Source organism: Balaenoptera acutorostrata, chromosome 4, assembly GCF_949987535.1.
Source record: "Balaenoptera acutorostrata chromosome 4, mBalAcu1.1, whole genome shotgun sequence".
NCBI classification, from domain to species: domain Eukaryota; kingdom Metazoa; phylum Chordata; class Mammalia; order Artiodactyla; family Balaenopteridae; genus Balaenoptera; species Balaenoptera acutorostrata.
Window position 1 is genome coordinate 46,806,933 of NC_080067.1, and position 18,108 is coordinate 46,825,040.

Consider the following 18,108-nt stretch of genomic DNA (forward strand, 5'->3'; position numbering starts at 1 on the left):
ACAGGACTCCAAACCTCACGTTCTTGGCCACTGCCCTTCCTATCCTGGGGAGTCTGCCGCAGCCCTCTTGACCAGAGCTGCTCTGAGTGGGTTTTAACTTCTTGGAACCATTGAACCTTGGGAGAAACAGTAAAGCAGCATCACAGCCTTACCATCTTTACACAGAAACACTCAAGATTCACATTCTCAAAATCTGAAATATGAGTTACTAACAACAGTAATGAATAGTAACTAACAATTCATGCAGGTATGGACCTTTTATTTTGCATCAAAAACATGCTAGGCACAAGAAAATAAACTGGGGGGTGGGGTGGGCGGAGGGATCAGCTCAAATGCAAGGGCTCTAGAGAAATGGAAAAGAGAGTTACAGCAATGGTACAATGATTTAAGCAAAAATAACCTGATATTCTTTCCTGGGGTGCAAAAATGTTGGTTATTTTCTACAAAGTGAAAGTAAATTTAATTATTTAAAAAATATATAAAATGTTTCTAATTGCAAATGTAATACATGTTCATCAGAGAACTGTGAATGCAAAAACAAAGCACAAAGACAATAAAAGCTGAAAGATAATGTTAACATTTTTTTTTTTTTTTTGGCTGCACCATGCGGCATGCAGGATCTTAGTTCCCAGACCAGGGATCAAATCCGTGCCCCAATTTTTTTCCTTTTTATGGCTGAGTAATATTGCATTGTATATATGTACCACATCTTCTTTATCCATTCCTCTGTTGATGGACATTTAGGTTGTTTCCATGTCCTGGCTATTGTAAATAGTGCTGCAATGAACATTGGGGTGCATGTGTCTTTTTGAATTATGGTTTTCTCTGGGTATATGCCCACTAGTGGGATTGCTGGGTCACATGGCAGTTCCATTTTCAGTTTTTTAAGGAACCTCCATACTGTTCTCCATAGCAGCTGTATCAATTTACATTCCCACCAACAGTGTAAGAGGGTTCCCTTTTCTCCACACCCTAATGACTGTCATACAGAGTGAAGTCAGAAAGAGAAAAACAAATATCGTATGTTAACACATATACGTGGAATCTGAAAAAATTGGTATAGATGATCTTATTTACAAAGCAGAAATAGAGCCACAGACGTAGAGAACAAATGCATGGATACCAAGGGGGAAAGGAGGGGGTGGGATGAATTGGGAGATTGGGATTGACATATATACACTACTATGTATAAGATAGATAACTAATGAGAACCTACTGTACAGCACAGGGAACTCTACTCAGTGCTCTGTGGTAACCTAAATGGGAAGGAAATCCAAAAAAGAGGGGATATATGAAATCCAAAAAAGAGGAGATATATGTATACGTATAGCTGATTCACTTTGCTGTACAGTATAAACTAACACAATATTGTAAAGCAACTATACTCCAATAAAAATTAAAAAAAAAAAAACATAAGGATCTCTTACAACTCAACAGCAAAAAAAAAAAAAAAAAAGTCCAATTAAAACATGGGCAAAAGACTTGAATAGACATTTTTCCAAAGAAGATTTACAAATTTACAAAAGGCCAACATGTATATGAAAAGGTGTTCAGTATCACTAATCATCAGGGAAATGCAAATCAAAACCACAATGAGATATCACCTCACACCTGTTAGAATGGCTACCATGAAAAACACACAAGAGATAACAAGTGTAGGTGAGTATATGCAGAAAAGGGATCCCTTGGGCACTGTTGGTAAGAATGTAAATTGGTTCAGCCGCTATGGAAAACAGAATGGAGTTTCCTCAAAAACTTAAAAATGGAACTACCATATGATCCAACAATCCCACTTCTGAGTATATATCCAAAGAAGACGAAATTATCAAACCTCAGAGATACCTGCACCACCATGTTCACTGCAGCATTATTCACAATAGCCAAGATATGGAAGCAACCTAAATGCATACTGATGGATGAATGGATAAAGAAAATATGGCATACACACACACACACACACACACACACACAGAGGAATATTATTCAACCATAAAAAAGAAAACATCCTGCCATTTGTAACAACATGGATGGACCTTGAGATCACTGGGCTAAGGGAAATAAGTCAGAGAAAGACAAATACTGCATGGTCTCACTTATATGTGGAATCTAGAAACATTTAATTCATAGAAACAGTAGAATGGTGGTTGCCAGGAACTAGGGGGTCAGAGAAATGGGGAGATGTTGGTCAAAGGGCACAAACTTCCAGTTATAAGAATGTGTTCTGGGCTTCCCTGGTGGCGCAGCGGTTGGGAGTCTGCCTGCCAATGCAGGGGACACGGGTTCGAGCCCTGGTCTGGGAAGATCCCACATGCCGCGGAGCAACTGGGCCCGTGAGCCACAACTGCTGAGCCTGCGCGTCTGGAGCCTGTGCTCCGCAACGGGAGGGGCCGCGATCGTGAGAGGCCCGCGCACCGCGATGAGGAGCGGCCCCCGCTCGCCGCAACTGGAGAAAGCCCTCGCACAGAAACGAAGATCCAACACAGCCATAAATAATAAATAAAATTAAAAAAAAAAAAAAATCAGTGGGAAGGTTCAGTAAAGATTACTAGAATGGGCTGCTCCTCACCAACAGAAATCTTCAAGCAGCTGGCAGGAATGTTACGAAGGTTAATTCCTCACTGAGTTTTAAGTTATTTTAGATAACTTCTAAGGTCCCTTCCAACTCCAAGATTCCATGACTTTGTTATTCATGTCTAAAATGTAGTATACAGAAAAGGGTTGGGACTCCCCTGGTGGTCCAGTGGTTAAGAATCCGCCTTCCAATGCAGGGAACGCCGGTTCGATCCCTGGTCGGGGAACTAAGACCCCACATGCCACGGGGCAGCTAAGCCCGTGCGCTCTAGAGCCCACGCACCACACCTAGAGAGGAGCCTGAGTGCTGCAACAAAGATCCTGCAACTAAGACTCAATGCAGCCAAATAAATATATTTTTTAAAAACCTTTAAAAAGAAAAGGTTTCATTTTGCATAAAATTTTAAAACTGTTCCATTTTTAAGAATGAATCTGAAGTACTCAATGAGTCTAAGAAAACCCCCCATATGAAGCATAACTCTGTGGTTGTTACACAGTTTTAGGTAGACAGTGAGTATAAATACCTAATGCTCCATTATTTCCCCATTCTGCCCTTGCATCCCCTGCTGGCTGCAGTGATACCACCTTCAGATATTCTGAGATGTATGGGAGAATGCCCTTCATTCTAGCCTCATTAAAATGGAAACCTCCAGCCTCTTGCATGTTGAGGTAGAAGACACCTGGGTTTTTAAAAACATATTTTAAAAACACATATCATATACCGTTTGTAAACAAAGTATTTTATTGTAGGAATAACAATATATGGGAACACAGTGCTCTGCAACCACGGGCTCCACTAACTCTGAATGAAAAATATTCCAAAAAAAAAATCCCAGAACGTTCCAAAATGCAAAACTTCAATTTGCCATGTGTGCTGGCAACTATTTACATATCATTTACATTGTATTTACAACTAACATAACTAAACGTTATGTTTTACATAACATTTACATTACATTAGGTATTATAAGTAACCTAGAGATGAGTTAAAGTATATGAAGGATGTGCATGGATTATATGTAAATACCATGCCACTTTAGGGACTTGAGATGGATTTTGGTATCTTGAGGGAGTCCTAGAACCAATCCCCTGCAGATACTGAGGACAACTGTATTTTACAGATTTCTGGGCTTGTGGCATGAGAAAGGCTGAGAAAGATGAGGAGCAGCCCAAAGTAGTAGAACCTGACAAGGAAAATTCACTCAAGATTTTCTCTTTGCTTCTGCCTTATCTGCACTTGTATCCAACACACACAAAAAAGGTACTCCTTGTAATTTGCAATACCTTAGAATTTTAAGCAGGGTTTTTTTTTTTTTTTTTAAGGTTAAGTGGACTCTTGGGCTTAAGTCTGTATCACTTCTACAGCAATTTACAAAGCACATTTCACAACATGGTAAAACAGGTATCACTATCTCATTTTTCAGAGACTGGTGCAGCCCAGATAACAAGCAGACCTGGAACCCAAACTTAGGTTCAACTCCAAATGCTGTGCTCCTTCTCCAGAGCACAGTGCCTGTAGAAGAGCCCAACCTCACACCCAATCCCATAGCCTCTTGAGATTCCTGGGTAGGGAGCAAAGAGTACAACAAAAGTGGACACACTCTGCCCTGAGTCGTAGGCAGTCTGAGGGAGCCATGTGACAGAGCAGCCTGTGGGAAGAGGCAACAGGATAACCAGGTTCAGAGAAGCTGGGAAAACTGGAGCAGAGCAAAGATGACACAAGTCAGGCAGAGTAGCGCCAAGACTGCCTTGAGAGCTGAGCTGCCTGTCTCTGTTTTGCTACAAACAGCTTTACTCATTGGAGGAAGAGGACAGTGCAAGCTGCTCTAGGTTACACTTCTTCCCATTGTTGCCCTAGGTGAGGAGTATTACAGATCTTTGTCATTCTTGTCTGTCAAGCTAAGTTACTGTTTCCCTTGTCCTTAGCTATTTGAATGTATTTCATTCATTCATTCGATATGCCGGACCCGTGTTACAGGCTAGGCTGCCTGGCCCTCAAGTTGCTGACACTATGCAGAGCATGGAGGAAGGTTCATGACTCCAAGTTTTAGACTGAACATTATGAGCAAAGCCCACCTGGAGAAGATGGAGGGACACCCCCCCTACCCCAGCTCAAATGTCTCCAAACCTGTGGCCACCATTCAGACAAGGTACTGAGTTTGCACCCTCAGAACGTGTAGACGCCCCCCAAAAGTGCAACAAATTATACAAATTGTATCAGTTTAGAGAATGAAACTATTTAATACTGAGATAAGAGTTGATTATAATTTTTTCTCTCAGCAAGTGGGTAACTGCATTCTTGAAAACAAATTCTGTTACTGAAATAATAGCCAAATATAGCCCCAGATAAGAGACATGGTTGGAGCCCTCACTGTCATGCTGGTAGTAGGTGGTTGCAGACTTGTGAAATGTTTAACAGGAACAGTACTTCCTTAATTCAAACTTAAAAGAGCCTACTTAAAGTGCACTGCTTTGGAGGTTAGCAGAAATCTGTGTTCTAGGAGTGGGCAAACTTTTTAAAAATAAAAGGCCAAATGACAAATATTTTCTCTGTGGGCCACATGGTCCCTATCCCAGCTACCTGATTCTGCCTTTGTAGCAAAAATGGAGCCGTAGATATTATTAAACATATAGGTGTGACTGTGCTCCAATAAAACTATTTTCAAAATAGGCTGCTGGTCTGAAAGTGTTTGTCTAGCCCTATGAAATGGCGTCTCAGAACAGCAACAAAACCTCCTAAGATCTCTCTTCTGTTTCCTCATTACCCCAGAAGGCTATGTTACTGAAAAGGGGATCCTAGTGCTCGTAACATGTTCCCTACATGAAATGGTTCCTGGAGGGTAGAAGGGCTGAGAAGTATTAAACTAGGCTGTGAATGCTATAAGGGGACAACAAAAGGCCTTGGCTTCCTGACTAACTACCTGTGTCAGGGTCAGATCCACACAGAATTGGAAACAATCTACTCTAGCTCTGTTTTTTGTTCCTTAATTTCTCAGTTTCAAGGGGTGCAAGTTACACCCCTGGCCAAATCTTCTATCCTGTAGCCTCTCAGGGTCCCACACTACAGACTGTTCTGTGGCTTCATCTCCTCCTCATCTAGACATGCCCCTACAAGTTGCTTCTAACTTATACCATCGCCTTCCCTTCTCTTCTAATTCACAATGTATCAAAAGCTCCGGTTGCAAAAGCAAATCGATATTTATAATATGCAACTTTTTACTAAAACAAAATCATTGCTCATAGTCCAAAAAAAGATATCTGCCAAAGAACCTGCTGTTAAATGAACTGCAACTTTTGAATTTACCTGTTGTGCCAGGTCTTTTAAGAGCATCCTGTTTGACCCTCCAGTTTTGACCTCATTCATGAAGCTGTAGTGTGTTTATCTACTACACAGTGAGCAGGGATGAGCAATGATAGCTGTTTTCTGATGCAACAGAAAAGCGTATTTGGCCTGGACATTTTATGGTTGCAGAAGGAATAAAGGCATTTCCTAAAATGGGATTCTACCTGTATCATCCAATGGTGGACAGAACAGAGCTGGAGACTGGGCACAGAGACAAGGCAAATCATTTGAAAGGGAAGGAAAAGAGAGAAAAGTAACCACTGGAGTATTTTCTTAGGGATAAAGAGATTTGAGTCTGATCTTGAGTTGAATATGACCACTAAAATAAGTTTATATAGTTAAGTTTTCCTGAGATACCACGGTATTTTAATAATGATTCAATTAAAATATATATATATAATATATATAATATATATATATTATATAATAATTATAATTATTATAATTATAATATAATTATAATAGGTTATAATATGATATATATAACCTAAAATGGTTTAATTGAGCTTAACTCTTCCAACTCCTCAAATCCTTTAGAGAAAGAAATATACTAGAATATACAACAAAACTTGTAGCTGCATAAATGATCCTTAAAATCTTATAAAGGAGACTATTATGGTCAATCTTAACCGATAAGGATAATTTCTCAACTAAAATAAGAGGAACTTACCTGTAGCATTTCAGATGAGACTAAAGCACTAGCTGAAGTTTTTTGTTTTCCGTATTCCATGCTTTAATTAAAAGATTTGCCGTGCACTACTGAACAGAAGAACAGAAAAAGAATATATCTCAGTCATAACAACATTGGGCATGAGATATCTAAAATTAATGTTCTATATCTAGCAAGCTGCTATAGGAGCAAACCATTATATATCAACATTCTTTTCATTTTCGGAAAAACTGTGATCCTCTCTTCTTCCTCCTTGCTCTCAAATCACTTCATTCATCTCATGTGGAATTATACTTGGCTACTGTCTTGGTAACAGGCTTTATTTTCAGGACTGGAATTACCCAACAACCATTCATTTGAATGAACTTTCTAGTCAGGAGAAAAAAAAAAAGTCTTAAACTCTTATTTCTAAATAGTAAATAGTTCCCTTCTCTACACTGAGAAGGTACACTACAGGTTCAATGTATGCTTTTATCAGGCATCAACACATTCTGAGAGCACAAAATCAGCTCCCTACCTCTGTCTAAGCCGCCTGGGGAAAGCTAAAACACAAAGCTGTTCCCAGTTGAAGACTGCAAACTCAAATCTTCCTTACCTCTGAAAACAGAAAAAAAGACATGGTTTGGTAATTTGTCCCCTACTGATAGCTTTACCTGACAAAGCAGTCATCTCCTAAACGCTGGTACTATGTGCAAAACACATGAAGGAAAGAAAACCATCTCTGCTTTGCACATTCTCCTTCCTAGAACACTGGAAGAGAGAGAAGGAACACGGAATGCCACTCGTGCTTGTGCTGGCATCATTCCCTATTGCTTGAAAAGTGAGGCTCCACTGCACCTTAAAAGATTTCCTTTAAAATGCCTGTATGCTTGCTAAGACCCCTTTTAAAAATCATGTAGCCCTAGCCTCTTCGGGTGTCCTCCTCTCTCTGCCCAATTCGCCCATTCTCCTCCTTAGGTCCATATTCCTCCCAACCCCTCCCCAGGAGGAACAAGCCTCCCACAGTTCGGCTGCTGGGCCCTTCCCTAACTCCTCGTCAATGCTTCACTCCAGGCCTGCCTGGGGAATCCGACACCGAATCACCGTCCCCGTCCGCTCCCCCGCCGACCCGGCCAACTTGCTTCGTGCTGCTCCCCGAGGCGACGGGAAGGAGGTGGGCTGCGCGCTGGGATACAGCAGGGCGGACAGCGTGCTCCTCGCAGCCTCGGCCTGGCCCTACCACGCACCCCGGCGCTCCTCGGTGTCGCCCGCGGCCCCACCTCCCGCGCTCACCCGGTGGGGGAGCGGATAGTTGCGGAGGCCCAAGCCCCTGGGCGCGGCCGCTCGCGGCTCAACCCCGGCCGCGCCCGGGAGAGGGCCGGAGGAGTGGGCGGCACCGCCCTGCCCGCCTCCCGGCCCAGCCGCCCGGGCCTCGGTGTCCCGGAGGAGCGCGCGTCGCGAGCGGAGCAGGTCCCAGCGCCACGCCCGCCACCCAGGCCGGGGGCCTCCGAGGGTTCCGCGCCGCCCCAGCACCCACCCCTGACCACACTCACCTCCCGCGCGGCGCGTACCGTGCTCCGACGCGGTCGGATGGCCGAAGCTCCCGCCCCGCGCGCACACGCAACCTTCCCGCAGCCGCACGCGCGGCCGGGCGCGCGCAGACCACGCGCCGGGCCCAGAGCTCCTTACTCGTCCTCTCGCTCGCACGCACGCACGCGCGGGCTCTGAGCCCCCTGGAGGGCGGCGTCGCGCGGCCCCCAGGCCTCCGCGCTGATCCGGGCACGACCTCTGGATTCTCGGCGTCACCTTGCATTCCATGCACCGCGGTGCTAGGTAGGCATTTTACATTTGAGCCTGGCAGCGGTTAGTCGATGGGCTGACCCCGGGAAGGATTTCTGTTTAAGACTTGCTTCTCTTTGCCCGGCTTGCCCTGTTTTCAAGTTGCGTAAGTGCTCGGCCTCGAGGCAGTCCGGAAGGGATTTACTTTTTAAAATCCGCACAGAGCTATGAAGGGAAGAAGACACCTTGGGAAGTTCTTTGCTCTCGCAGAAGAAATGCGCGTACTCCTTGTAGAATCAATAGAAAAAGAAGGTTGGGGATAGTCAGGGTTACAGTGGTCTGGGGTGTGAACAGGAGTCCCGGGAGTCGCATGCTCTCGAGAAATGCCTCTCGAAACTCTCCTTTGGTCTGGAGAATTCAAAGGTCTGTCCCACCCTGAGTTGTCACTAACTGTTGCTTCTTGGGAGGAATGGAGAAGCTTTGAGGCGCGGGAGCTGAGTGTGCTGTATGGGCTCTGGTTGTACCGGCCTCTGGGTGGAGGTTGTTGAATTAATTCAGAGATAGTATTTACTCTCCTCTCTCGGCAACCCTGACACAGTGCCATCCGAAAACAGTTCCCCATTCTGGCCACTTGTCTGTGGCACAGTGAACAGGTCGGCTGCGGCATCAGGGTGTGAAAAGTCGAAAGAATAGTTAAGTGAACAACCATGTACATTCCTCCGAGAATGAATAACTCAACATTTTGCGGTAACTGCTTTCTTTTTCTCTCGCCCAAGTAAAGACAAAGACATTCTCCTATGCAACCACATAAGAAACTAAATTACATCTAAGAAACTTAATAATTAGACATCACCTAATATCCAGCCCATATGCAAATTTCTCCAGTTAGCAAAAAAAGTCATATATAGGTTTTGTAGAAAGATAGTCCCATGGCGTCCAGTTCTTATTTAAGGGATGCAATATCTTCTCTTACCAAATGGATAATAAGACAAATTTCAGGACTTTCTCTTTTGAGTTTCCTCTGTTTCCTGAATTGTCTATTTAATCTTTTTTTTTATTGTTTTAAGCTCTTTCAAGTTAAAGACTTTTTTTCAAATTTGTGTGGATCTCTGCCTGACATTTACATTAAAGACTGCTGCTAGTCAAAAGAAAAAAAAAAAGAAAGAATCCTGTGAAGATTCATGCATTGTATTTGTTGTTACGGTGGTCTCTTTTAATGCGGAGCAGTCCTCCACCTGTTTTGTTTTTGTGGTATTAACTTTTTGAAGAGTCTAGGCCAGTTATTTGGCAGAGGGTTCTACTTTCACAATTTGTCTGACCTTGTTTTCCTCCTGATGTCATTGAATTTTTTTCTCTAGATCCCATATTTCCTGTAAGCTCAAAGGAAGGTTGAGAGGTCTGATTGGATGTTAAGAATCCTTCTAAGATGGCACACTTTATGAGGTGCTCTTATTGTTTTCCATCAGCAAGAACATAATAATAAATATTAAACCCCTGTTATTTTTATATGCATAATATTAGGTTGTCCCAGTATCAATGGTCACTGAAATCTGAAGTGTTCTCCAGATTTCTCTATTAAACTCCATTTTCTCTTTTGTGGTTAATAGGTAATCTGTGGGGTGGGGACTTTGGGTCTGTTTGGCGGAGAAAGTCTTAGATCCCTGCAAGGAGGACATGGGTTACAAATCCATTCACCTAGGTGGATAGAGTAATCATCTGGATCATTCTGGTACCTAGTGTTAGGTGCTTCATTGAATTAGGTACTAGCTTCATTCAAAGAACAGTAAAACTCTGGACTCTGTGGAGTTTGGGCCACTTTAGGGTTCCTGTGGATAATTCTGGTAAAAGCAGTGATACTTTCTACAAGGTCTTGTGATGTATGTTTTAAGAAGGCTTGAGAAAATCCAGGAGGAGTTTCCTATATTTAACTGGGCATACCTGAACTAAATTCCCAGTTCCATTCTAACAACAGAAACAAATCAAGAATATGTAATACTGTGTGTAAACTCTGTCTGTGATCACCTGGTCTCTGGCTCATATCAAACATCTGGGGGTGTGAGCTCATCCATTTAAGCTTATAAGCTCCACTGGGTGAGATCTACGTCAAGTTTACTCTGTATAACAGTGACCACTTCAACTCCCACAAGAGAACTCTCAAAGGGCATCTTCTATTCCACAGACAAATGTAGGGTTCTAAACAGAGCCTGTATCTCCACTTTTACAATTTTTAGTGAGTCAGAGTCAGTGGATCATATCAATGGTTTTTGTTTGCATCAGCAAATTAGTGTCTGCTCATGCCTCTGCCAGTTGATCTGAATTTCATCAGCGTCAGCTTTCTAAAAGTCCAAGGCAGAAGCTGCAAGGCAAAAGCTAGACTTGAAAGTTATGTTGCATCATTTTTGTGACATTTTATTGGTCAATAGCAAGCATAGGACTGTTCAAGATTCAAGGGGAGGGGATCAGACAAGGCATGAACACCAGGAGATGAGGCTCACTGTGGAGTGGAGAGGGAACATATTTGGAAAGGAGCTACCACACTGCTCTAAGCCAAATGCAAACTTAGATGTGTAGTATTGATCGTAGTGGTGCTTTGCTCAAAATCAGGTGGGTCTGGATCATCTATTTAACTTCAAGCCTCGTCATAATCACCCATCCCCAATTGTGATCTACAGATTTACATCAAGACTATAAATATGGGCCCCCATTCCTTTTTTTAAAAATTTAATTAATTAATTATTTAAGTTTGGCTGCGTTGGGTCTTCGTTGCTATGCACGGGCTTTCTCTAGTTGCGTCAAGTGGGGGCTACTCTTCATTGCGGTGTGTGGGCTTCTCATTGCGGTGGCTTCTCTTGTTGCGGAGCACGGGCTCTAGAGCGCAGGCTCAGTAGTTGTGGCGCACGGGCTTAGTTGCTCTGCAGCATGTGGGACCTTCCCGGACCAGGGCTCGAACCTTTGTCCCCTGCATTGGCAGGCGGATTCTTAACCACTGCGCCACCTGGGAAGTACCCTCCCCCATTTCATTTTTTTTTTTTTTTTTAATTTTATAGCTACTTTATTTATTTATTTATTTATTTATGGCTGTGTTGGGTCTTCGGTTTGTGCGAGGGCTTTCTCTGGTTACGGCAAGTGGGGGCCACTCTTCATCGCGGTGCGGGGACCGCTCTTCATCGCGGTGCGCGGGCCTCTCACTATCGCGGCCCCTCCCGTTGTGGGGCACAGGCTCCAGACGCGCAGGCTCAGTAGTTGTGGCTCACGGGCCCAGCTGCTCCGTGGCATGTGGGATCTTCCCAGACCAGGGCTCGAACCCGTGTCCCCTGCATTAGCAGGCAGATTCTCAACCACTGCGCCACCAGGGAAGCCCCCCCATTTCATTTTGTTTACAGATTTCTTGGTTCAACTGCTTCTCCCTTAAAAATGCGTTGTTTTTTTGTTTTTTTTTCCCCCTACAGGAAGGAGAAAGAATAGGGGCGTGAAATGTACATTTTAAAATTATTTATGGTAATTTGGAGGTTCTCTGAAAATAATAGAGGTGGAAATAGGAGTTAAAATGGGTGTACAACAAAACTATTTTTGGATAGTAGCAGTGTAAGTCTAGGCACTGGACTTCTTTGACACTGTGTAAATATCCAGATCTGAATCCCTGCTTGTGATTCTTTTTCTGGCTCCAGCCCTGGCAGGTAGCTGTGCCCTTTGCAAAGGGTAAAGTGATTGCTACCTGCTGATGCCTTTATCACAACCATGCTTCACCTCACCTTGGCTGACAGTTCACCTCACTAAGTAAAGGAAATCCGTTGGTAACAAAACTAGGAAGGCTCCATTGCAAATAGAGTAATATATGGGAAAAAATAGACCTCTGTATTTGGAAGGATGCTTTAGGACACTGATAGTATATCTTACAAATTCTGTATTTTTATTTTGAAAAGTTATATTCCAATACCTGTTTTTAAAATGTTTTGAATGTCCCATGAATAATGAGTGGATATATGTGCTCATAGATGGCAAAACCTCCCTAGGATGCAAAACAGAGCCATGGACAGCAGACTAGGGGGAAGAAATCCTCTCAAGTGAAATGATTGAGAAGAAAAGGTCCAAAACCTTCAAGAGCTTATTTCCTTTGAGGCAGTTTCCTTGTTCCCTGTGTAGCATTTATTCAGCTTGTGATTCAGTTATCTATTGCATCTCATATATTAAAAATATCCATTTAATACTTCTCACGATTCTGAGGGTTGGTTGGGTGACTCCTCTGTGGTTTCGTGTGGGTTTACTCACACAGTTATATTCACCTATAACAGGGGCTGGTAAAAGTTTCTGTAAGGGGTGGTAGATCGTGCATATTTTAGGTTTTGTGTCTGTCGCATATTCTTCTTTGTTATTTATTGATTTTTTTTTTTTACAAACCTTTAAAAAGCAAAAGCTATTCTTAGCTCAAGGGCCCTACAAAGAAACAGGCTGAGGGCCAGATCCAGATTTGGTCCGCAGGCTGTGGTTTGCCAACCTCTGAACTGGAAAGTCAGCTAAGCTGAAGGTCAAAGGTGACCTCAGTTACATGTCTGGCACTTGGCGATGCCGTCCACTGAAGGCCATGATTCTCCTTCTGGAGAATCTTCAGGGCTTCTCGTCCTCCAGGGGCTCCATTGTCAGTCTGTGGGCAGCACCCAAGACAGTGGAGGTGGAAGCTGTCAGACTTGTTAAGGCATAGCTGGGGAATCACACAGGGTCACATATGCCACATTCTGTGGATCAGAGGAGACCACGAGGCCAACCCAGATTGAAGGGATGGACAAGAGACTCCCTGTCCGTGGGAGGAGCTGCCGATATCCTGGCCACAGCCAGCTTAACTAAGTGGAGGACTTCTGCTGTCTGCATCACCCAGGGAGATGGAGGGCTGATGCTGACCTTGATATTAGATTGGCTCTCAGAGCCTTATTCAGATAACTTCAAAAACTATGGATTTATGATCTCTGATGGCAGCCACTGTTCTTACTCTCCTTTTTGACCATATCACCCCAGACTGTTTCGAATTCTGTGAGCACTCACTCATTTCCCTCAGTACTAGTTTATAGGTGTCTCTGCTAAGAGATATCAGCTCCTTGAAGGAAGGGCCATGCCCTACCATGCTGCCCTGCTGTGATATATCTTCAATAGATAGGTACAGAATTTAATTAAATAGCCTAACTGAGGTTTAACATCAGGTTATTTGCTTACTTCACAAGAGCAAAACTAATTTAAGAATCTTGCACATTACCTCCAAATTCTGGAAGAACAGCATGCGTCAAAGAGTTACGTTTCACACCCAAATACTGTCTAATCAATCAGATAGTTAAACTTCCTAGCAGTTTTCCAAACATATAATCAAACGTTAGGAAGCAGTATGCTTAATGACAAGTTTGAACTAGCAATCAGCTTTAAGGACATATTACATTTTAACTTTAAATGTGTCTGCAGATGAAAATCAAAACGTAACAGCACAGGGAGCTCAGCTTGTTGCTCTGTGATGGCCTAGTTGGGTGGGATGGGGGTGCAGGCGGGGAGGTCCCAGAGGGAGGGGATGTGTATGCGTATGACTGATTCACTTCGCTGTGCGGCAGAAACTAACACAACATTGTAAAGCAATTATACTCCAATAAAAAAAATTAATAAGTGGAGGAGGGGAGAATGTTAAAAATCCAAACCCATTAAGAGTGAGGTTAAGGGGAGAAAAACAAATCCAATAAATATATGCTATCAAGTGAAAAAAAAAAAAAAAAGTAACAGCGGTTTGGAATATATGCTGTGTATGTTCCAAGGCAGAAGTAATTCTGGAGAGGGTTTCTAATCTACAGTAAATGCTGCTACTAATTGCTTAGTTGAATTTTTTAATATGTGTTTTCTCCCAGATCTCATTGTAACTCCGTCTTCTTCCACTTGATGGAAAGCTTTGACAATTTATTATGTTTAGAAGCAGCTAGGGTGTATTTCTAATTGATGATTTGTTATCCTGTATTTCTTACTTGACTATCCACATTTTTCATTCTCTTCAGCATTTTCCTCCAGCATCTCCTGTCTCACTGAACTAGATGGATGGTGCTCCTTTTGTGCAAATACAGACAGTATTTCAGTCCCTCCGCTGCTTCTTCCTTCCATCAGACCTCAGATACATACAGGACTGATGCTAGATAACATGTATATGGGACTTAAACATTAACAAAGTGTATTCACATATCTGTATCAGTTGATTATTAATACATCAGTCCTGTGGGACAGATGCTACCACTACCTTCATTTAGCAGGTAGGGAGACTGGTGAACAACTGTCCCAGAATACCTCAAGAATGTGTCCAAGCCAACTTCAGTACCTTCCCATAAAATCTGTTTATTCTTCTGGATTCTGGATTTGGTTAAAGCAGCCCCATTTATCAGTCGCCCAAGTCTGACCCTCAATTCTTCCCTCTCCATTACTCCACATGTCCAGACAGTCACCAAGACCCTGTGGATTTTCTCTCTCTGAGACCCTGACCTTCTGATCCTCCGCTCCCCCAAAAGCCTCACTTCTCACTTGGGTTTGTGTCAGAGCTTTCTGTCTGCTCCCCTGACTTCTGAGTTGCCTATCTAGTCCTTCACATTACCACGAGGGCTGTCTTCCTCAAACCCAGATCTTTCCATGCACTTCTGGTTTTAAATGGGTCAGTGGTTCCCCACAGGGCACAGTCTAAAGGGTTACAAAGCTCATGAGACTGAGGAACTGAATTTTTAATTTTACTTAATTTAAATTAATGTAACCGCTATATTGAACAATAAGGCTAAGTGGCCGCCATATTGAACAATGCAGATCTATATGAATCCCTTTTTGTCTGTCAGAACTCAGTTCAAACATGGCTCAGCCTAAGGACCAGCTACACAATTTGTGGAGCCCAGTGCAAAATGAAAATGCAGGGCCCCTTGTAAGAAATTATTAAGAATTTCAAAACAGTACCAGCAGAGCATTAAACAAAGCACAAGGCCCTTCTAAGTGCAGGGCCCTGTGTGGCTACACAGTTCCCATGCTCATGCAAATGGGCAGTAGAAAAATTCACAAAGGGTATGAAGAAGCAATTTACAGAAGAGGAAATCTGCATGGCCAGTAAATATCTGAAAAGATGCACATTTTCATAGGAATCAAGGAAATGCAAATTAAAGCCACAGTGAGATACAGTTTTATACCTACTCATTGCCAGAAATTTTAAAGTCCAATAATATTAAGTTGTCAGGTAGTAATCACTGCTGATGATTGTATAAATCACTTATCTAATAAAATTGAAGATGTGCATATCCTGTAAACCAGCAGTTCCACTCTTAGATGTCTTCCCTGGAGAAACATGCACATGTGCACAGGAAGGTGTGTACAACAATGTTTATGACAGCTTTCTTTTAACTGAGAGGCATCTGAAACAAACTAATATGCACAAATGGGAGAATTGATAAATAAATGCAGCATGTTTTAGGAAGAATTTCATGTAATAGTTAAAATGGATCGATTAGAGCCATACCTCTCCGCTTGGATACATTTCAAAAATATAATGTTGATCAAAGAAAGCAAGTTCCAGAAAGGTGTTATTTATGAATATGTTTTACAAATGTGAAAAACATAATTATGTTATTGTTTGTAAATATATATATGTATTATAAATTTATATATGCATTATAAGTATATATGTCATATATAGTAAACATATATAACCAAAGCACGGGAGTGATTACCTCTAGTGAGGGGTAAGGGGACAGAGACTAGGGTGGCACAGGGCACTTCACTGAAGCTACAGTGATTTATTTCTTAAAAAATAATCACTTAACTGAAATACACACAGACACACAAAGAAAATAATGCAAGTAGTAGAAGAAAGTGTGAATGAATTGCTATATAACGTAAGAAAGGGAAAACCCCACAAAATATGACTCAAAATGAAGAAGCAATAAAAGATTCATAAATGCATTTATACATAAGCTTTTAAAAGAACACTTTTCATGAGGAAAAACTATAAGTGAGGAAAAACTATAAGCAAGTAAAAAATCCTGACAACTTGGAGAAAATATTTGTAATGTCTATAATTAGAGGGCTAATATTTTCCCCAATGTTTCATTATGAACATTTTAAAACATGTAGCAAATTTGAAAAAATTTTGTAGAGAACATGCACCCTCTAGATCCTACCATCAACATTTTACTGTATTGATACTTGCTTTATCATGTATGTAATTTATCTCTATCCATCCGTCAATCTATATTATTTTTTGTTGCGTTTCAAAATAAATTGCAAACCGGTATATTGATGCATGTATATTATTAACCAGAATTCAGTATTTGTTTAAGGTGTTTCTTCTGATATAAAATTTAAATAGAATGAAATACACAAATCTTAGTTGTACATTCACTGATTTTTGACAAATACGTATACCTCTGTGACTTAAACCTTGACCCAGAAGGCTAATATTAGTAATATATAAAGAGCTCCTAAAAATTGAGAGAAAAATGCCAACAGTATAATAGAAAAATGAGTAAAAAATATGAACAGACAATTCCACAGAAAAAGAAATACAAATGGCCTTTAAACACACGAAAAGGTGCTCAGCCTGCCCATCGTAAGAGAAATATTTTACAGTGAACAATCTGAAAAGGAAATTAAGAAAACAATTCCATTTGTAATAGCATCAAAAAGAATAAAAATACTTGGGAATTAACTTAACCAAGTAAGTGAAAGACTTGTATACTGAAAACTATAAAACATCGCACAGAGAAATGAAAGAAGACAAAAATAAATGCAAAAAACATCGTGTGTTCATGGAATGAAAGATTTAATATTGTTAAGATTTCAGTACCACCCAAAGTGATCTACAGATTGAATGCAATCCCTATCAGAATCCTAACATTTTTTGCAGAAAAATACATCTTAAAATACATGTGGACTCTCATGGGACCCCAAATAACAAAAACAATCTTGAAAAAGAAGAAAAATGTTGTAGGTCTCACACTTCCTGATTTCAAAACTTATTACAAAGTTACAGTAATTAAAACACTGTGGAACTGGCATAAAGACAAACATATAGACCAATGGAATAGAATAGAGAGCCTAGAAATAACCCCTCATATATATGGTCAGACGATTTTCAACAAGGGTGCCAATACCATTCATGGTGAAAGGACTTTTTCAACAAGTGGTGCTGGGAAAACTGGATATCCATTTCCAAAATAATGAAGTTGGACCCTCATCCAACATCATATATAAAAATTAACTCAAAACTGGGAATTCAGTGGTGGTCCAGTGTTTAGGACTCTGTGCTTTCACTTCAAGGGCCCGAGTTCAGTCCCTGGTCGGGGAACTAAGATCCCACAAGCTCTGTGTTGTGGTCAAAAATAAATAAATACATAAATAAATAAACTCTAAATGGATTGAAGACCTATACATAAAAGCTAAAACTATAAAAACTCAGATGAAAACAGAGGACAATCTTCATGACATCAGATTTGGCAATAATTTCTTTGATATGGTACCAACAGCATAAGTAACAAAAGAAAAAAAAGACAAATTGGACTTCATCAAAATTAAAAACTTATGTATGCTAAAGGACACTATCAACGGAGTAAAACGGCAGTTCACAGAATGAGAAAAAATATTTGCAAATCATATATCTGATAAGGATTAATATCCAGAATATATAAAGAACTCCTAAAAGTCAACAACACACACACACACACACACACGCACACACACAACTCTAGTTCAAAAATGGGCAAAGGACTTGAAAAGACAATTC

The 18,108-nt window shown here is 41.4% G+C and overlaps 2 protein-coding genes across 13 annotated transcripts in view; one reads left to right on the top strand and one right to left on the bottom strand.

Moving 5' to 3' along the window:
* Positions 1-8,330, bottom strand: part of B3GALNT1 (beta-1,3-N-acetylgalactosaminyltransferase 1 (globoside blood group)) — a 28,838-nt gene extending 20,508 nt beyond the window's left edge. For 2 of the 11 annotated variants that reach the window (XM_057545260.1, XM_057545251.1), the window contains exons 1-3: positions 8,117-8,252; positions 7,102-7,181; positions 6,585-6,673 (exon numbers count right to left, since the gene is read on the bottom strand). The gene's annotated coding sequence lies outside the window, so the exon portion shown is untranslated. Of the gene's footprint in view, positions 1-14; positions 117-6,584; positions 6,674-7,101; positions 7,182-8,116 lie in introns of all 11 variants that reach the window. The other 9 variants (XM_057545256.1, XM_007187088.3, XM_057545258.1 and 6 more) reach the window with 9 other exon arrangements.
* The window catches only part of NMD3 (NMD3 ribosome export adaptor), a 130,497-nt gene continuing 120,648 nt past the window's right edge, over positions 8,260-18,108 (top strand). Inside the window, exon 1 of one of the 2 annotated variants that reach the window (XM_057545248.1) lies at positions 8,260-8,396. In XM_057545248.1, the coding sequence (XP_057401231.1) occupies positions 8,380-8,396 (17 nt within the window). In that variant the 5' untranslated portion in view covers positions 8,260-8,379. The remainder of the gene's footprint in view (positions 8,397-18,108) is intronic. The other variant, XM_057545250.1, reaches the window with a different exon arrangement.